Genomic DNA, 22,096 nt, shown 5'->3' with positions numbered 1-22,096 from the left:
CAATTCGAATTACTCCATTTGTAATTCGAATCAAGCTGATTCAAACTCCTCTCATGCACGCCATGCAACGTAATTCGAATTGGCTTAATTCGAATTACTCAAATTATAATTCGAACCAGGCTGGTTCGAACTATAAAGGAGCAGAGTTTTATATATATGTTGTGGACAAATCATGATATTCTACTTTGAAAATGGCTATTCAAAGTTTATGAAATTTCAGTTACTAGCATATTTTTCGCATCATGTATTAGTTTAATTTGTAGATTTATTTATTGCGTTGTGAATTTAACAGATATTTCATACAAAACTCCGGAAATGGAACATATTCATTAAGTAAGATCAGATGCACAGTACATCGCATTAAAATTAACAAACTCTATCAGCTAACAACAACAAGTAAGAAAACCTATAACAGTGGAATCTAAACACTAAAGTGAAATAAACAAAGTACCAAAGCTAACAATACACCTACTCATGTCCCCTTGTATGCTCTGGCCCTCCGACCTGTGGGCAACTCCGACGTGTGTGTCTGGGTTGCCGACAGAGGCCACATCTCTTTGGCCGGTTCGGATCTGCCTCGTCCATATTGGTCCGTATCCTAGTGGACCTCGGACGACCCTCTCTCGCACGCTTCTTGTTAGGGTCCAGGATTACAGCCGGTCCGTGATATGGTGGCCAGAAACCCTCCGGAATGGGAGGTGTGAATCTCATCCGATACACACTGAACACCGAACTAAGACGATACACCTGGTGGACGTAAGGCTGCCATGTAAGCCGTGAGTAGGGGCAGCATGCCAGTGCGTGCGGACACAGGAAATGAAGTGCCTGAAAGTATCCGCAGTTACATGTCTGAGATGCAAGTGAGACTCTGTAGCTACCTAGTGAGAAAGAACCAGTCGGAGTCGTCTCTGCGACGGTGAACTCCGAGTTATCCCTGTCGTACAAGGTCACCGTGAAGCACCTCGGCGTCTTCAAGTTGGCCTCGATACAAGTCACCAAGTGCTGACTGAATTGTTGTCCGGTTTCGAGCTGGGCCTCAGCCTCTCTCCCCTTGCGAACAAATAGTTCGGCCAGCCTTCCGTATGTTGCCTTCACCAGCAAGCACACAGGGAGGTTTCTGACACCCTTCAGGATTGAGTTCACACACTCAAAGATATTCATCGTCATGTGTATGAATCTCTGCCCCTCATCACGATGCTGTGTTCACAAGGAATACTCAATCCGGTTCGCCTAGTCACACATCGCCAGGTCTTCAGACCGCAGAATATCAAACCAGTAATCGAACTCTACCTCAGTCTTTGCGTACGCCGTGTTGACAAGAAGCCTCCTTGCGTCTTTGCCCTTGAAGGTTAGGGCAAAATTTGCCGCTACATGTCGAATGCAGAATGCCCGGTATGTAGCTGGAGGTAACCAGCCTCCGTCGGGAGCCTCAAACGCGGCCTTGATGCCGTTATGCCTGTCCGATATAACCAGCAGACCCGGCTGCGGTATCACGTGCTGACGCAGGTGGGAGAGAAATAAGGACCAGGACTCAGCATTCTCACCCTCCACTAGTGCGAATGCAACAGGGAGTATGTTGGAGTTCCCATCCTGTGCAATAGCCACAAGTAACGTTCCCCCATACTTGCCATATAGATGGGTGCCATCAATACTAACCAGCGGCTTGCAATGACGGAATGCCTCGATACACGGTGAAAACGTCCAAAACAGTCTGTGAAAATAAGCTCGAGATTCGTCCAGCTGTCCACCAACTCGAACAGGGCTCGTCCTAAGGACTGCAACAGTACCAGGCATCGTCAACTGAACTCCTAACACCCACCTAGAGAGCTCATTGTACGACTCATCTCAGTCACCATAGATGAGGGCAACAGCCTTCTACTTCGCCAGCCAGACCCTCATGTACGTCGGCCTAAACCCAAAGTGTGCGGTCGTGGCATTTAGGAGCACTTTGATGCTGACGAATGCATCAACCCTAACCATTGGCATAATGAATGCAATATCATATGATAATCTAAACTCCTGTGGTCACTGGAGATGGAGGTGGCCAAACACGTATGAGGTCCATTGTACCGTTTGACCTCCCAAATGCCCTTGCGCTACTGGAGACTTAGCCGAATCAACTATGTGCACCCATTCCCGAACTCAGAAAACTTGCCCACATACCGGCGATAGTCGAACTCCACTACCTTGTACTGTACCCCTCGGCGGATGTTGCAAGTCTTCACACTTAACATGGCCTCATCTTTATCCTGAAATTACTGACCAACCTAGAACTCTGTCAAACCTGGAGACCTTTCCGCATCCCTAGCGCCAAACCCAGCAGGCTGCCCCGGAACCCCCTCCTGCCTCATGGCATCCAAGTCTAAGGATGAAAAATGTAGAGGGTACTGCTGTGTGTCAGAGCTAGAACCACCTCCCGCCCCAGCAGGATCACTCGCTCCGATATCATCACCACTGTCATCAGCAATCATATCCGGCTCGACATCATCGTCCTCTAGCTCATCCAAAAATTGCTCTCCAACCCCACCCGGTGCAGCACACTGTAAAGAGGTCGGCTGAAATTTCCCTGTTCCAACCTCGTCGCCTACACTGCCGTTGAGATCAGTAGCGAAGGAAGGGGAGGGACAGGCTGGATGGGTGGCTCGTACGCAGGGACGGAGGTAGAAGCAACGGCAGGTCTGGAGCTAGAACCGGCTACCGTGGCTAAAGTGGTGGTATTCCGGTTCGAACCCCCCGAGCTCGATACCACATCAACCAACTTTGCCAACAGCTCTGGTGTCCTCACTTTCAAAAACTGACGGCGACATTGAAACATGACCTACAAGTCCTCATCACTCCCGATCGTGAAACAATCATACTTCACGGTGTCTTGGAGCACCGTGATCGGAATGCGATAGAAGAACTTCTTAACCTGTTTCACACCATCCAGACCCAGTTTCATCAGCACAGTGCTAACAAGGTCATCGTACCTTACGTAGGCCTCATGATAATACAGAGAGGATCCTTATCAGTGAACTTCACACCGGAACATGTCTTCCTCTTAATCGATCCTTTGTGGTGAACCAACACCACAAACTCTTCTCACTAGCCATTCTACCCCTCTAATGAGAGCAACTCACGTCCACAACATATATATACAACTCTGCTTCTTTATAGTTCGAACCAATCTGGTTTGAATTACAATTTGAGTAATTCGAATTAAGCCAATTCGAATTACGTTGCATGGCGTGCATGAGAGGACTTCGAATCAGCTTGATTCGAATTACAAATGGAGTAATTCGAATTGGCCCAATTCGATTTATACTTAGTTCAGGCTTCATAGTAATTCGAATTGCCTCAATTCGAATTACATTCAATTCAGGTTTGAAATAGCACTACAAGAAAAAGGTGCATTTGTAACAAAAAATATTGTTACAAAATATCGAAATTTTGAAACAAAAATTTTTTGTAACAAAAAAAGGGTCCATTGCAGTAAGTCCCGTTACAAAAAATTTTTGTAACAAAAAATGGAACTGTTACAATTCAAAGTAATGTTTTGTAACAAATTTTTTTGATACAAAAAAACGAAATTTGTTACAAAAATGGTAACACTTTTTTACTTTTAAAATACTTTTCGTAACAATTTAGATTTTTGTGTCATAATATTTTGTTACAAAATACTACTTGCTTTTGTAACATTTTTTATTCTTTTAGTTACAAAATAGAAAATTCATATTAAAATATTTAATTAAATAATTGATATATCAATTAATTTGCTAATTCTACTAACTCAACATTTATATAATATATAATCATATAGATAATTAAAACATCTTACATGTCATTAAGATTCTTTTACAATAAAATAAATTCTACAAATTTAAGTAAACACAATTTTTTCCTAACATAAAATTGTATCATATCGAATTTATAATTATTGACTCTTCTAACATATTTCAGTCAATATAAAGTCTAGCATGTTGGCATCAATTTTGTACACCTGCAAATATAAACAATGAAAACCAAAATTAAAAAATAACACATAGTACTATCTTCATCCGAGTAAAAATTAAGTTATATGAAGATAAAAGCATTGTGATTTGGAGTTCAACTTATTATTGATTGCTTGGAGTGCAACTACTTACAAGCATCTTTTCTAACACATCGCTGCAGAGCAAGCTAATAATCCAACATGTGAGATCTGTTTCTTGAGAAAAAATAAGTTACTGATGAGAATAAACCTGAAATAAGATTGATTACCAAACAAAAGAAAAACAAAAAACAAAACAAAAGGTTATTAACAATATCAAATATTCTTTGATCACTAACTGAATATGTTACCAGAAATTACAAGTGTCACACCAGAATACTAATACATATACATTGGAGAACTTATAAACAGGCCTTCTTTAAGCATAAGTTGCTTTGCAGTTTCTATAGCTTCTTCACTTAATATCTACCAATTTAAACATATCTCAAGAGTTAACAAAACATAAAATTAGTTTGACTTCATGAATCACAACATTTTATCAACTCTTAAATAAAGCTTACTTGAATGATTTCATCGAGAAGATTGACTTCTAATATACCGGGGACAAAGCCTGCATCAATCCCCTGAATCTTGTATGGACCTACACATTAATAATGACAAATTGCAAATCACTGGGTACTACAAATGAAGTTGTGGGCCTTAACCTTGAGGACATCAAATAAATAAATAACCTTCTTTTAAAAAAAATACAAGAAAGTCATTGTCACACAGAAGAGGTTGTAACTCACCAGGTTTTCCTCCTAAGAGCACTGAACTTTCAGCTGGTTCCACACCAATCAACTACAAAAAGTCAAAAGAAAAATGATAACATAAGAAAATAACACTATGATTATAGCAGAAATTATCTTCTGCAAATGTATCTAAAGAACAGCTAACTTTTAAGTTAGAATTCTACTCTTTCAGATATTTTCCTGCACCAGTGATGGTACCACCACTACCTATCCCACATACAAGCATGTCGACTTTTCCTTCCGAACCTTTCCATATCTCTGGGCCAGTGGTTTGATAATGTATCTGCCACAACAACAAAATTGATCACCCAAAGTTGGCAAGAATCAGTTGTACTAAAATGTACTAAAAACAAAACATTGATGAATTCATATATCGACTCTAGTAAAGAATCTCATCTATCTATCGTAACTGAATCAACAAATTTTCTAAAACAAAAGCTTTCTCCAGAAATTGCAATAAATTTTTAAAAATTAGTATTCTAAAACATTTAAGAAAAAACTAGTATATCAATCAATTACCTGTATAGCTTTCTCCAGCAATGTAGAACTCTCTATGCTTATACTAAAGAAATCTTTCAGACCACTTAACAAGAAATGTATATGCATCTTCAGCTGCAAATTCAGAGACCCCAAGATCCCAAATACAAGCACACAACCAACTCAAGATCATAATGAACAAAGCAAAATCGACATGATAAACAGATGTGACAACTTCATTAGCTGTTCTCTGGTCACCAAATGTGTACAGATCTGTCATCTTATTCGAGTACGAAAACCCGACACCAGCAGGAGAATCAAGGAATAATATGTTTGCCACTACAACACCAACACCAGCAAGCAATCAAAAGCATGTAAAAAGAACAAGAAAAAATAACACAGTTGGTGATGCAAACCCTAATCACATTTCACATTTCACATTTCACATTTCTTCAAAGGGGATGGAATCGCAAACCCTAATAATCAGAACGAAAACTAGAAGCAAGAACAGGTCAAAAACCAAAAGCAAAACAGAACAAAAATCAAGAGTAAGAATTCTTGCCTCGGTTCATCTTCACAGTGGTGGCGAGCTCCCACGGCGGCGATGAAGAGAACACCCACCAACGCGTCCTTCGACTCCCCCCTCTCTTGGCCAATCGTGGATCTTCCCTTCTCTCTCCCCTCTGTGTGCGACGGCGATGGCTACGACGATGGCGACGAGTCCTAGCGAGCGACGGCAGCGATGAAGCACAACGGCGACGACGATGGAGATGGCTTCGTGCAGCTCCAATGGTGACAACAGCTTTGGGCAGCAACCCCGTTCGCGAGCTCTCCCTCTCACCCATATGACGGCAGCGGCGGCGACAGTGGTACCCTTCCCGGCGCTATCCCTTCCCTCTCTTCTCCTTCCTCTTCTTCTCTGATTTCCCCCTTTCCCCTTCTGTCTTCTCCCTGTTTCCCGTTTTCTTTCTTTCCCCTATCTGAATATAAGTTTAGGGATTGAGGGTAATAGATTTAGGAATTTAGTAAAATTAAGATTTTATTTGGTAATTCTAGAGTTAAGGTAAAATATATACAAATAATATAACAATTATATAAAATATTTGAAATAGAAATGATAATTTAAGATTTAAATATAATACTGTAAAAATTAATTTCAGAACACATAATTTTATTAATTTATTAATGAGTTTAAATAATTATTTTTAATTTAAATCATAAAATGAATATTTTAGTCATTTTATAAAACATGGGTTAAACTTGAAATATCTATTGTCTAAATTAAATTATATGATATTTTATTATTTTTCTATTACCAAAATTTTAATTTCTTTGTATAAAATAATTAATTATAATAAAAATTATACATAACTATTAATTGTCTTAAACTTAAAGTATTTATAAAAGTGTAATCTCTCATTTTTAAATAACTTTTTAGATATTTTTTCTTTTATTTTTATCTATAAAATAAATAATTTCTAAAATAAAATTCAAAATTATAAAATTCAAATTGGTTTTGTTAATCTTAAAAATTTGATTATTAAAAAAATTATATATTAATTTTTAAAAGAATATAAAATAATATTTACCATTTTTAAAAATTAATGAATACAAACAGTATGTAAAAAATTTTATTTTTTGAAACAAAATAAAATAATTTTAAAAAAAATATATACATAATTTTTTTTATTCTTAAAGTGTTTAATATTTAAAAAAAAAATTGTTATAAAATATACTTATATTTTGTGACAAACAATTAACTTGTTATAAACAATATTGAATTTTGTGACAAATTAATTTTTTGTTACAAAACAATTGGAGTTTTTGAAACAAAAAGATATTTTGTTACAAAACAATTGGAGTTTTTGAAATAAAAAAATATTTTGTTACAAAATATTTCAAATTTTTGCAACTTCTTTTTTTTTATTACAAAATATTATAATATTTTGTAACAAAACACCATCTCGTTACAAAAATTAACGTAATTTGTAACAAAAAAAAATCAGGTTGTTACAAAATATTATCATGTTTTGTAACAACTTGTAATGTTGTTACAAAATATTATTCTTTTGTAACAATTACCAATTATTATTACAAAAAATTATTTTTTTGTAATAATTTTAAATTTGATACAAAATTTTTGTTACAAATGTTTCATTTTCTTGTAGTGTAGTGTGATTCGAATTACATATATTTGTGCATTGGTTGATTGGTGAAACGGATTTTGTTTTGGCTTATTCACGTAAATTCTTTCTCCCCATGGCTTATTCTTGTTTTTTACTCACAAACATATGTAATTAATTTGGTGATTGAATTTTGATATGCATATAATATTCTTGTTAGAGTAATTACCCAAATCAGTCCCCAAGGATTTTAAAATAGGACATTCTAGTCCCCAAGAAAAATTAATACACAAATCAATCCCCAAGATTTTACTCTGATAGACAAATCAGTCTCCAATTCATTTTTCGGTAGAGTAATTACCTAGACCAGTCCTGAAAGATTTTAAAAACGGACATTTTAGTCCCCAAGAAAAACTAATGTATAAATCAATCCCCAACGTTTCTCCCTTTTAGATATAATAGTCCTCCGTCCAAAAATAAAATAAAATAAAATAATTATTATTAATTACACAATAATATTGTACTATATTTTTTGGACAAAAATAATGATAAATTTATTCATTAAATTCTTACACACACACACACACACACACACACATATATATATATATATATATATATATATATATATATAATAATAATAATAATAATAATAATAATAATAATAATAATAATAATAATAATAATAATAATAATAATAAAAATAAAATGATTAGAGATGATTTTACAAGAAATTTAAGGTTAAAATTATTTGATATTTTTGTATTTAATACAATCAAAATATGTACTATTTTAAAAAATATGTTTGTATTAAAAAAATATCTATTTAATATAAATTCAAATTAAAATATTTTCTTTTAATACATATTTTTTAATACAAACATATAATTTTTTTACATAGGACATCTTTTGATTATATTAAATACAAAAATATCAAATAGTTTTAACTTTAAATTTTTTGTAAAATAATCTCTAATAATTTTATTATTATTATTATTATTATTATTATTATTATTATTATTATTATTATTATTATTATTATTATTATTATTATTATTATTAATTACATAATAATATTGCACTATAATTTTTTGTATTTTTTAGATAAAAATAACAATAAATTTATTCATTAGATTCTTATATAGGTATTTATATATATATAGTCACTCAATAATAATAATAATAATAATAATAATAATAATAATAATAATAATAATAATAATAATCAATAAAATTATTAGAGATTATTTTACAAGAAATTCAAGATTAAAATTATTTGATATTTTTGTATTTAATATAATAAAAAAATATACTATTTTAAAAAATATGTTTGTATTAAGAAAAACATGTATTTAATACAAATCCAAATTAAAATAATTTCTTTTAATACATATTTTTTAATACAAACATATTTTTTTTTACATAGCACATCTTTTAATTATATTAAATACAAAAATATCAAATGGTTTTAAGTTTTAACCTTGAATTTTTGTAGAATAATCTCTAATATATATATATATATATATATATATATATATATATATATATATATATATATATAATGAATATAATGAATAAATTTATCATTTTTTTGTCCAAAAATACAAAAAAATATAGTACAATATTATTGTACAATTAATAATAATAATAATTTTATTTTATTTTATTTTTGGACGGAAGACTGTTATGTCTAACAGAAAGAAATGTTGGGAATTGATTTGTACATTAATTTTTTTGTGTGACTAAATGTCCATTTTTTAAATCTTTGGGGATTAATCTGAGTAATTACTTTGCCGAAAAATGAACTGGGGACTAATTAATTTATCGGAGTAAAACCTTAGGAATTGATCTGTGTATTAATTTTTCTTGGAGACTAAAATGACTGATTTTAAAATTCTTGGAGACTAATTTGGGTAATTACTCTTTTTGTTAATTTTTTAAAGAAAATAGTTATAAACTTTAATTAGGAAAAGTATTTTATTAATGTTTCAACACATTTCTTATTTATCAAAGGTGTTTAACCGAAGTAATAATGCTAAGAATTACTCTTAAAAAATATTTAGAAGAATGTAACAACAAAAACTTTAAAATTTAATGTATGTGTTGAACTAGTGATATGTTGGGTGGGGTTTCAAACTTGTTAAAAGAAAACAAATGATTTTGTTGGGAGTGAGTGTTGGGATCCCACGTTTGATGTTTCTTGTCCTACAAATTAAATGATTTTGCTTTTAACCCAAAAGGATTTGCAAACAAAAAAAGTGAGTTATCATAAAGGACTTTTTAGTTCTTTTTAATTTGGATGAAGGAGAATAAATTGTTGCAGGTTGAGTCGAGTGAAAAGGCGTGTATGTCTTCTGAGAAAGTCCATGGCTTATACTTTTTATTTTATAATATTACCTTTCTCTTTTTTTTTTTAATTTTCCTTTACATGATCAATTTCTAGCGTGGAAAGAGAATCAAATGCACTCATCCCTCAAAAAGTTTAATTTATTGCATGCTAGCTGGTTACAGTTAAAGTAAAATTAATTCACATCTTATACGTGCTAACAGGGTATTTCCGTTATTTTAGAAATAAGATATAAAATAATAATTTTATCATATTTAAATATTTGAATACTAAAAAAATTATATTATATTAATTTTGGACATAAAAAAGTAATAATTTATCTAAAAAATAATTGTACTAACTTGAGAGATACAAAATTTTAATTTATTTAATTAAAATTAAATTAAATTTATTTTTAACGTTTGTAAAAAGATTTTATTTGATTTTTATTTATTTAATAGTATTTTTAGATATTTTAAATTTAAATCAAATTTGATATAATCTAATACGATCAAACATAAATTAAATTAATTATTATATCTTTAGATGCTTAAAATTTAGATTAAATTTGCTCTAATTTATGAAGATCAAATCTTATTTAAATTAATTAATAAATTTTAAATATTTAATATTTAAATCAAATTTAATCTAATCTAATCAAATCAAATCTAATTTAAATTAGTTAGATTTAATTTTACAGTGATATTTTTTATTTAATTTTATATTTTATTATTTTATTCTCAAAAAATTTAGTCCACTTCTAAACTAATTAATTAATAGTCTATTTAAGTACATTTATAAGATATTTTACGTAATTTTTTATGAATAAATTTTATGGTATTTATAATGCACAAATATGTATTTAAGTAAGATGAGTAATTCATTTTACTTGTTATATGAAAAAATTGAACGATCCAATCTAAAATAATATTTAGTGTTAATTCTTTTAATTTTATCTATTTGATCTAAGTTGTCAATAACAAATTTTTTAAAGATCTAACAAAAAAAAAACTTTTTTGATTACCTAAGTTACTAAAAATAAATTTCTTAAAAGTCTAGTCGAAAAGCTTGTATCTTTATTATTTTTATTGTGTCTGTATTACTCTTCTTAACATTTTTATAAAATATGAGGTCATGTTTTTATTAACTATATATGTCAAATGTTTTTTAGATATATTTATTATTAAAAATATTATTCGTACACCATAATCAGTTATTAAAATCAGTCACTAATATATTTATGTATAAATATATATAATTTAATTTATTTTTAACATGTATGTACTTATATTTTAACATATATTTTATATTAATAACTGATTTTGATAGCTAATTTTAGTATACATATAATATAATTCATTTATTATATATGAATGTAAATATTTTACATTTTAAGAGCATATTTTAGTAGTATAATAATGATGTTTTTAATTTTTAATGTACTACTTGACAGTTAACATAGAATAAATATAAAATAAATATATTTTCAATAATTTTCGGTAAAACGTTTTACCTGCCACATGATAATTCAAACTAATGCGGCTATTCAACATATATAATTTATAGCTCCATGAATAAATATGATGTTTATCGTAGTTATGGTAATTATTTAACTTTAATAATATTTAAAAATTTTGTAAAAATTAAAATAATATTTTTTAATATTTAATAATATTTTAAATTTAAATAAAAAGTTTTATCAAAATATGAAAAGTATAATTTTAATTTTATAAATATTTTTTAAATGTTGTTTGAGTTTAGCCACCGTAGGGACCCACATGCAGGAGGCGAAAACTGTAATACTTTAGCATAATGTTTGAAAAGAACGTTAACTTATTAATGTTTATACTTTGATGGTGCAGTGCATGCATCCTTATCTCAAAAGACCAACACGAATAATAATATGATGGAATTAGATTCTGGTAATTATTCATCGGACGTTTTTGTTTATTTATTTATTAATTCTCCTTCATCATATAATAATAAGAAACCGGGCGAGTTAGGTTTTGTGAAGGTAATCCCTACTATATTTATGTGGTTATAATAATCTCAAGTCTTAAGTGGTAAAACGACATAAGATTGAGGAGCATTGTTGTAAGGAGTAAGGATAATTTCATCAATCCTCATTTGAAACGGGACTTGTTTATTTTATTTTTTATTAAGGCCCATTAAAAAAAGTGGCAATAAAGTCAAAACGTAATGAAGTTTTTCATCTCACATTTTTAAGAAATCATCGGTGAGTGAGCTGTTCCCACATGTAATTTAAATTCTTATTAGTCATCATCATGATTAATTATTCGAATTTGTTACCGTATTTTTATATAAATATTAATATTTTAATCTAATAAATAGTTTATGATTTATTTTTGAATTTTTTATTTTAATTCTAAAAAATAATTAATTTTATGAGACACCGAAAAATTTTTTAACCACACATCATAAAAGTTCTCTCTTATTAAAAAAAAATAATTTTTATCCACAATCAAGACAAAATTATTCACATAAGAACAAAACTAAATTTATATCCATACCTAAAAAAATAAAGGCAAAACTTTTAATGGAGTGAAATTTGATGACTGCAGTTGGACTTAACTAGCGGTTTTATCGCCTTCCAAGAGATCCCGACGGTGCTCTTGACGTCGATCTCTCTCATCGTAAAAATATCTTATCCTGTTGGAGTTTTCACACACAATAATTTCGACGCCGGTGAAAGATAGCTACCTGTAATCAGATGCTTTAATATCGGTGAGTAGAAACGAATAGCGTTATTGGTCCATTCCTTGCAAGTGTAGATATCCGAATGTGCGGGAGAGGCGATATCGCCAACTGTGATATGAATCAGGTGATAGCAATACTGGTGGTAGTGATGGTGGTGATGGAGGCATTTAAAAATTGGATTTTCGAAAGAAAGAGATGATGGTGTTGTTAGAGATTTAAGATAAATGGTAGGGGTAATTTGGAGAATTTGGTTAATTTAAAAAAAAGTCAACAAAAATTTAAGGGTTGAATAGTTTTGTCGCACAAAGCTCATTTTTTTATAAGCATAAATTTAGCTTCGTTCTTTTGTGGATAGTTTTATTAGCGTTCTAAATATTAGTGGGTAGAAATGGTTATTTTTTTTAAATTTAAATAAGATGATGAGTATGCTATATTATTGGTTCTAAAACTTATCAATACCGACAAAAAGAGGATTTGTTTATGGTGGAGAAAGTAGAAGCAGGAATTTAAAGAACCAGATAAAAATATTTCAATCTAGTGGTCATGCTTGGTGCTGAAAAAAGAGATGTGGTTATTGTCTGGTGTATGGGGCGCATGGGAAAGAGGAGAAGTAGGTGGTGTGAGAGGAGTTGAGCTATATTGTGGGTTTGTGTCAAGTTTCTTTCTGCTTTTTGGGAGACTTTAATGAGATATTGCAAGTTGAAGATCGCAAAGGGGGGACTAGACTACTGGCGTTAGCGGAAGAGTTCAAAAGTCGGGTACATGATATGCTGTTGATGGACCTATCTCTCATTGATAGGAAGTTCATGTGGTTCAAAGATCGATCTTGTAGTCGGATTGACAGGGTTTTGGTCAATATAGAGTGAACTGAGAAATTTCCTGATATGCGGCTAAAAGGAGGACCAAGAGGACTATCAGATCATTACCCGTTGATTGTGAAACTTACAAGAGTAAGAGGGGGCCCTAGACCTTTCAGAAGTCTGGATTCCTGGTTTACGCATGAGGATTTTCTGAGGGTGGTCAAAAATGAATGGAGAAATTTGGGAGATGCTCAGTTCACATGTAAGCTAAAAGCTTTGACGGTACCTTTGCGAAAATGGCACAAGGATAATTTTGGCGACATGGATAAGAGACTAATGATGTTTGAGGAGGAGATTAAGAGGCTTGACAATATGGTTAGTGATTGCATTTATGACGGTACAACGAAGGCTAGAAGGAAAGCGTTGGTGAGCTTTTGTGAAAAGTGGTATGTTAGGAAAGGGATCCATTCGAAGCAGATATCACGGTCCCAATATGCTAGGAACATGAATAAGAATACTAAATACTTTGATAACATCGCCTCGGCTAGAAGAAGGAATAACAAGATTGACGCTCTGATGATTGGTGGACGGTTAGTGAGGAATCAGGCAAGAATAAATGTTGCAATTAGGGGGGTTTTATAAGGATCTGTATCGACAAAAATATGCTTTGAGGATTGGTGTTCGGGATGGTTTGGTGAAGAAGATTGATGGAGCGGAGGCGGAAGCCTTAGGGGTTTTGCCATCTGTGGAAGAAATTAGGGAGGCAGTTTGGGATTGTGAATCTTCTAAGACTCTAGGTAGTGATGGGTACAATATGAACTTCATCAAACAATGCGGGGAGGATATTGGTCAGGAGTTCACTGCAGCAGTGATGGGGTTCTTCCAAAGTGCTAAGCTTCCAACAGATGCGAATGTCATGTGGGTAACGCTAGCTCCGAAATTTGTGGGTTTCAAGGAGATCAAGGATTTTCGGCCGATTAGTATGGTGGGGTGTGTGTATAACGTGATTTCGAAGGTTTTGGTGAGAAGGATGAGGTCAGTCATGTCGGGATTGGTAGGAGAGACACAAAGTGCTTTTGTGAAGGGGAGAAAAATTCATGACAGCACCCTCATTGCCTATGAGATGGTTCAATGGCTCAAGACGCAAAGAAAGAAGGCGGCAATTATCAAGCTGGATTTCTAAAAAGCATATGATAGAGTCAGATGGAGTTTTGTGAATATTATGCTACAGAAGATAGGATTCGGCCAAAGATGGATAAATTGGGGAAAGGAGTGTGTCAGTGCGGCCACTATGTCGGTCCTGGTGAATGGGTCCCCATCCAAGTCATTCAAAATGGAGAGTGGCATAAGACAAGGAGATCCCCTCCCACCTCTTTTGTTTGTGCTTGTGGTCGATGTTTTGCATAGGATGTTGGAGGAAGCCGTAAGGAATGGGTGCATTGATCCGTTGCTGGTCAGGAGAGATCATATTGAACTATCACATCTCCAATTTGCAGATGATACTATTTTGTTTGTCCTCCGGAGACAGAGACTATTATGAATTATAAGAGGTTGTTGCAGTGTTTTGACCAAATGTTCGGTCTGAGCATTGGTGCATGGAATTGTGATCACACTTTTCACAATTCCGGTACAACTAACCACCAAGTGCACTGGGTCGTCCAAGTAATACCTTACGTGAGTAAGGGTCTATCCCACAGAGATTGCCGGCTTGAAGCAAGTTATGGTTATCCTGTAACTCTTAGTCGGGAGATTAGTGATAAAGATGATTTCGTTTGTAAAAAGTAAAAGAGCATGAAATGAATGATACTTGTTATTCAGTAATGGAGGACATGTTGAGGTTTCAGAGATGCTCTGTCTTCTGAATCTCTGCTTTTCCACTGTCTTCTTCTCCAAACACGCATGGCTCCTTCTATGGCAAGCTATATGTTGGTGGATCACCGTTGTCAATGGCTACCATCCGTCCTCTCAGTGAAAATGGTCCAGCTATGGTTTCTGTACATCTAATCAACTGTCGGATCTCTCGTCTCGGATGAAAAATACCAGGCACAGCTACCGCATGGCTAATCATCTGTCGGTTCTCACTTGTGTCGAAATAGAATCTCTCTATCCTTTTGCACACTGTCACCGCGCCCAACATTTGTGAGTTTGAAGCTCGTCATAGTCATCCCGTCCCAGATCCTACTCGGAATACCACAGACAAAGTTTACACTTTCTGGATCTCAGGAATGCTGCCGATTGGTTCTAGCCTTTATCACGAAGGTTCTGATCTCACGAGTTTGAATGCTCTGTTGTCAGGAGAAGCAAGTCAAACTCGTGGATTAGAAACCCAAGAGATACACACTCAAGCTGTCGCTCAATAACTACGTTAAGCTCAGATAGAACGGAAGTGGTTGTCAAGCACGCGTTCATAAGTTTGGGAATGATGCTGAGTGTCACGGCTCATCACATTCTTCATATTGAAGTACAAGTGAGTATCTTAGAACAGAAGCAAACGCGATTGAATAGAAAACAATAGTAATTGCATTAATCCATTGAAACACAGCAGAGCTCCTCACCCCCACCTATGGGGTTTAGAGACTCATGCCGTAGAGATACAATATGAGATGTAAAAATGTCATGAGTTTCAAAATGAATCCCTAAAAGTAGTTTTTATACTAAACTAGTAACCGAGGTTTACAGAAAATGAGTAACTAAGTGTAGAAATCCACTTCTGGGGTCCACTTGGTGAGTTTTTGGGCTGAGCTTTGAAGCTTTCACGTGCATAGGCCATTCTTGGAGTTAAATGCCAGCTTGGGTGCCAGTTTGGGCGTTTAACTCCAGCTCTGGTGCCAGTTCTAGCGTTTTACGCCAAAAAAGGGTCTCTAGCTGGCGTTTAATGCCAGTTTGGGCCATCAAATCTCGAGCAAAGTATAGACTATTATATATTGCTGAAAAGCCCAAGATGTTAGCTTTTCAGACCAATTGAGAGCATGCTAGTTGGACCTCTATAGCTCCAGAAAAACGCGTTTGAGTGCAGGGAGGTCAGAATCTAACAGCATCTGCAGTCCTTTCTCAGCCTCTAAATCAGATCTTTGCTCAGGTCCCTCAATTTCAGCCTGAAAATACCTGAAATTATAGAAAAATACACAAACTCATAGTAAAGTCCAGAAATATGATTTTTGCATAAAAACTAATAAAAATATAATAAAAAGTAACTAAAACTTGCTAAAAACTATATGAAAATACTACCAAAAAGCGTATAAAATATCCGCTCATCAAGCATCAATTTTGATAAGTCGAATCTAATATCGGTGAATTGTGAGCAAGATTGGGTGGATCATGTGTGTGGCCTACTGGGGTGCAAACAAGCTGTCTTACCTATTAGATACCTCAGAATTTTTTTAGGAGCAAATCCGCGCTTGGTGAAGACTTGGAAACAGATCATAGATAAGGTGGAAAAGAAGCTCAGCTTATGAAAAGCGAAGGTTCTAAACAAAACAGGTAAGCTAGTTCTCATCAAATCGGTGCTGAATAGCCTATCGATCTATTACTTGAGCCTGTACAAGATGCCGAAAGCGGTAGCTAACAAATTGATTGCATTACAGAGGAGATTTATGTGGTTAAGGAGGACGGTAACTATGTTATACCTCTTGTTAAGTGGGAGGTGGTTCAGGTACTGAAAAAGGCTAGGGGTTTGGGAGTCGGGAATGTAGTGCTCAGGAACACATCTCTTCTGTTTAAGTGGTGGTGGTGGTTTTCAAAGGAGGATTGTCCATTGCGGAAGAAGATTGTTTGCTCTTGTAACAACTTGAACCCTAATGTGATGCTAGCGAATCAGACTTTACCTTTAAAAGGGGAGTCGTAGAAAGACATATGTCAATTAAATATAAAAGAACAACAGGTGAAAGAAAAAATTTTGAGTGGGCTGGCGATGAAAGTAGGAAATGGAAGAAGAACTCGTTTTTGGGAAGATAATTGGGTTCAAGGTGGTCCTCTTAAAGTGAGTTTTCCAAGGCTCTTCTCTATTTCAAACCAACAAGGATCTGTGATAGGAGAATGTAGGATTTGGGATGGGTTAGAGTGGATATGGAATTTCCAGTGGAGGAGAGAGTTGTTGCAATGGGAGTTGGAACTTGTTCACCAACTTCATGAGAGGTTAAGGCTAGTAAAGCTATCAATTGGTAGAGAGGATTATTTTGTTTGTAAATTTGATAATAAAGGTATTTTTTCTACTAACTCTTTTATGCAGGTGGTACAGTCGGAGACTCCTGCACAAGAGGTTACGAGCTATAGTTTCACAAGTTCAATTTGGATAGGAGTGGTACCTCCGATAATTGAGCTTTTTGGATGGTTTGTTCTAGTTGGTAGGGTGAATACCAAAGAGAGGTTGAGTAGATTAGGTGTTATTCATCAGAGTGACAATATGTGTGTACTTTGTACAAAAGAGATGGAATTTGTTCATCATTTATTTCTTGTATGTGAGTTTACGACAGGTATGGTGTGCTTGGTTGAGGTGTTCTGGTAAAGCTTGTGCTGTTCCTGGAACCATTAAAGAACTGTTTGAGAGTTGGACTGGCATGCCTAATAGAAAAGAGAAGAGCAGAAGGTGTGGCTGACTGGGTTCTTTACAGTGATCTGGAACATCTGGTTGGAACACAATGACAGAGTTTTCAACAATAGGGAAGCGGGTGTTGAGATCATACAAAGAAGGAAGTTTTTTAGCTACAAAGAGTGGAATGGTATTTATCCTTTTAGTTGTTGATGGTTATGTGATGAGCAGATAATTTATACGCTTTTTGGCATTGATTTTACATAATTTTTAGTACGTTTTAGTTACTTTTTAATATATTTTTATTAGTTTTTATGCAAAATTCACATTTCTAGACTCTATTATGAGTTTGTGTGTTTTTCTGTGATTTTAGTTATTTTCTGGCTGAAATTGAGAGACTTGAGCAAAAATCTGATTCAGAGGCCGAGAAAGGACTGCAGATGCTGTTGGATTCTGACCTCCCTGCACTCGAAATGGATTTTATGGAGTTACAGAAGCCCAATTGGCGCAATCTCAATTGTGTTGGAAAGTAGACATCTTGGGCTTTCCAGAAATGTTAATAGTCCATACTTTTCCCGAGATTTGATGGCCCAAACTGTTGTCCAAACGCCCACCAGAAACCCTTTTCTGGTGTAAAACGTCAGAACGGGCACCAAAGCTGGAGTTAAACGCCCAAACTGGCACCCAAGTTGGCGTTTAACTCCAAGAATGGCCTATGCACGTGAAAGCTTCAAAGCTCAGCCCAATCACACACCAAGTGGGCCCCGGAAGTGGTATTCCGAGTAGGATCTGGGAGGGGATGACTGTGACGAGCTTCAAACTCGCGACTGTTGAGCACAGTGACAGTGCGAAAAAGGATCAATGGATCTTATTCTGACATAAGTGAGAACTGACAGATGATTAGCCTTGCGGTGAGAACCATAGCCAGACCATTTTCACTGATAGGACGGATGGTAGCCATTGATAACGGTGATCCACCAACTTACAGCTTGCCATGGAAGGGAGGATGCATAATTGGAGGAAGACAACAAGAAAGCAGAGATTCAGAAGCAACAAATCATCTCCAAACGCTTATCTGAAATTCCCACCTATGAATTACATAAGTATCTTTATCTTATTTTATGTTTTATTTATCTGTTAATGATCAAAACCTCATAACCATTTGAATCCGCTTGACTGAAATTTACAAGATTACCATAGCTTGCTTCAAGCCGACAATCTCCGTGGGATCGACCCTTACTCACAGAAGGTATTACTTGGACGACCCAGTGCACTTGCTGGTTAGTTGTGTGAAGTTGTGAAAAAGGGTTGAGATTACAATTGTGCGTACCAAGTTGTTGGCGCCACTGAGATCACAATTTCGTGCACCAGGCACCAAAAACTTGTTGCACGAAATTGTGATCACACTTTTCACAACTCCGTAGAACTAACCAGCTAGTGCACTGGGTCATCCAAGTAATACCTTCTGTGAGTAAGGGTCGATCCCACGGAGATTGTCGGCTTGAAGCAAGCTATGGTCATCTTGTAAATCTCAGTCAGGCAGATTCAAATGGTTATGGAGTTTTGATAATTAAAAGAAAAATAAACATAAAGTAAAGATAAAGATACTTATGTAATTCATTGGTGGGAATTTCAGATAAGCGTATGGAGATGCGTTATTCCTTCTGAATCTCTGCTTTCCTATTGTCTTCATTCAGTCATTCATACTCCTTTCCATGGCAAGCTATATGTAGGGGGATCACCGTTGTCAATGGCTACCGTCCATCCTCTCAGTGAAAATGGTCCAGCTACGGGTTACGTAGGGCTAATCATCTGTCGGTTCTCACTTGTGTTGGAATAGGATCCAGTGATCCTTTTGCGTCTGTCACTACGCCCAACAGTCATGAGTTTGAAACTCATCATAGTCATCCCATCCCAGATCCTACTCCGAATACCACAGACAATGTTTAGACTTTCCAGATCTCAAGAATGCTGCCAATTGATTCTAGCTTATACCACGAAGACTCTGATCTCATGGAATGGAAGGCTCTGTTGTCAGGAGAGGCAACCATGCGTCGCAAACCAAGAATCCAGAGATATGCATTCAAGCTTGTTTTCATATAGAACGGAAGTGTTTGTCAGGCACGCATTCATAAGTTGAGAATGGTGATGAGCGTCACATAATCATCACATTCATCATGTTCTTGTGTGCGAATGGATATCTTAGAACAAGAATAAGCATGAATTGAATAGAAAATAGTAATAATTGTATTAATACTCGAGGAACAGCAGAACTCCACACCTTAATCTATGGTGTGTAGAAACTCCAACGTTGAAAATACATAAGAACAAGGTCTAGGCATGACCGAATGGCCAGCCTCCCCAAATGGCATATGAATTTGAAAATAGGGAAAAAGTTTCCCAATACAATAGTAAAAAGTTCTATTTATACTAGACTAGTTACTAGGGTTTATAGAAATAAGTAAATGATGTAGAAATCCACTTCCGGGCCTACTTGGTGTGTGCTTGGGCTGAGCATTGAAGCTTTCATGTGTAGAGACTTCTCTTGGAGTTAAACGCCAGTTTGCAGCCTATTTTTGGCGTTTAACTCTAGCTTGTAACTTGTTTCTGGCGTTTAACGCCTGAATAAGGCAGGAAGTTGGCGTTTGAACGCCAGTTTGTGTCGTCAAAACTCGGGAAAAGTATGAACTATTATATATTGATGGAAAGCCCTGGATGTCTACTTTCTAACGCAATTAAGAGCGCGCCATTTGGATTCCGCTCATCAGCGCTGTTGCCAGGGATTGTTTGAGTTTGGACAACTGACGGTTTATCTTGTTGCTTAGATTGGGTAATTTTAGTTTTATTTTCGAAAAATACAAAAAAATTTAATAAAATCATAAAAACCATATATATATATATATTGTGTTTCTTGTTGGAGTCTAATGTCAATTTCTAAGTTTGGTGTCAATTTCATGTTTTTAATTTTCCTAAGTTTTCAAAAAAAATTTCATGCATTGTTTTCTTCTGTGATCTTCAAGTTGTTCTTTATGATTTCATTTGTCTGATCTCATGATTTTCCTGTTTTGTGTTTTATGTTGTTTTTCATATGCTTTTTCAAAATCATTGTGTTTGAACATTCAAAATTTCTAAGTTTGGTGTCTTGCATGTCTTTCTTTTCTTAAAAATTTTCAAAAATATGTCCTTGATGTTCATCATGATCTTCAAAGTGTTGTTGGTGTTCATCTTGACATTCAAAGTGTCCTTGCATGCATTACTTGTTTTGATATTGCATTTTTATGTTTTATTTCATTTTGTTGTTTTTCTCTCTCTTCATTAAAAATTCAAAAATAAAAAATATATATTTTCAAGTAAATAATACAGAGAAATGAAGGTTCAGAACATAAGGCAGAAGAATCACAGAGAAAAAGAGCTCACTGGCGTTAAAACGTCAGTAAAGAGGCAATTTGGGCGTTAAACGCCAGAATGGCTATCATTCTGGGCGTTTAACGCCAGTAAAGGTACCATTCTGGGTGTTAAACGCCAGAATGGGCAGCATTCTAGGCATTTAACGCCAGAATGGGCAGCATTCTAGGCGTTTAGAGAAACGCCCAGTAAAGAAGGATTTCTGGCGTAACGCCAGCCAGGGTATCTGGCTGGGCGTTAAACGCCCAAAAAGGCAGCCACATGGGCGTTAAACGCCAGAATGGATATCATTCTGGGCGTTTAACGCCAAGATGACACAAGGGAGATAATTTCATTTCCAATTCAAATTTTTTCAAATTTTCATGTTTTAATTCATAATTTTAAAATCTTATCTTTCAACATTTTCAAAAATCCTTGCTAACAATTAATGTTTTGATTCAAAAAATTACAAGTTTGTACTTTCTTGTTAAGAAAGGTTCAATCTTTGAATTTTAGAAACATATATTTTAATTTCTTGTTAGTCAAGTTATCAATTTTAAAAATCAAATCTTTTTCAATCATATCTTTTTAAAACCATATCTTTTTCAATCATATCTTTTTAAATTTTGATTTCAAACTCTTTTTCTAACTTCTTATCTTTTCAAAATTATTTTCAAATCTTTTTCAACTAATTACTATTTTTTATCTTTTTCAAAACCACCTAACCACTTTTTCACTTCCAATTTTCGAAAATCACTAACCACTTTCTAAAAAATCTTTTTAATTAACTAATTATTTTAATTTTCGAAAACTCTCTCTCTCATCTCTTTCTATTTATTTGCTAACACTTCTCTTCTACTTATAATTCGAACCCTCTCTCTCCCTCTGTGTTCGAATTCTTCTCATTCTCTCTCTACCTCATTCTTCTATTCTCTTTTTCTTTTGACACCTCAAGGAATCTCTATACTGTGACATAGAG

General features: G+C 34.3%; 1 protein-coding gene and 1 pseudogene across 1 annotated transcript; one reads left to right on the top strand and one right to left on the bottom strand.

Moving 5' to 3' along the window:
- Positions 1-3,951: 3,951 nt before the first annotated feature.
- On the bottom strand, positions 3,952-6,083 carry LOC130983466 (uncharacterized; annotated as a pseudogene).
- Positions 6,084-13,289: 7,206 nt separating this feature from the next.
- On the top strand, positions 13,290-14,388 carry LOC130983450 (uncharacterized). Its single transcript, XM_057907545.1, has 2 exons — positions 13,290-13,795; positions 13,878-14,388. The coding sequence occupies exons 1-2, from the start codon at positions 13,290-13,292 to the stop codon at positions 14,386-14,388; spliced, it is 1,017 nt and encodes a 338-aa protein (XP_057763528.1).
- The last annotated feature ends 7,708 nt before the right edge of the window (positions 14,389-22,096 follow it).

The sequence above is a fragment of the Arachis stenosperma genome, chromosome 1 (assembly GCF_014773155.1).
Source record: "Arachis stenosperma cultivar V10309 chromosome 1, arast.V10309.gnm1.PFL2, whole genome shotgun sequence".
NCBI classification, from domain to species: domain Eukaryota; kingdom Viridiplantae; phylum Streptophyta; class Magnoliopsida; order Fabales; family Fabaceae; genus Arachis; species Arachis stenosperma.
This window is presented reverse-complemented; position numbering and strand designations above follow the sequence as displayed.

What these genes read in the sequence shown, in the direction of transcription:
- LOC130983450 (XM_057907545.1), top strand. Translation starts at nt 13,290, where the DNA reads ATGCGGCTAAAAGGAGGACCAAGAGGACTATCAGATCATTACCCGTTG. An exon ending in GCTCTGATGATTGGTGGACG is followed by an intron (nt 13,796 to 13,877) that starts GTTAGTGAGGAA and finishes ATATGCTTTGAG; the next exon opens with GATTGGTGTTCGGGATGGTT.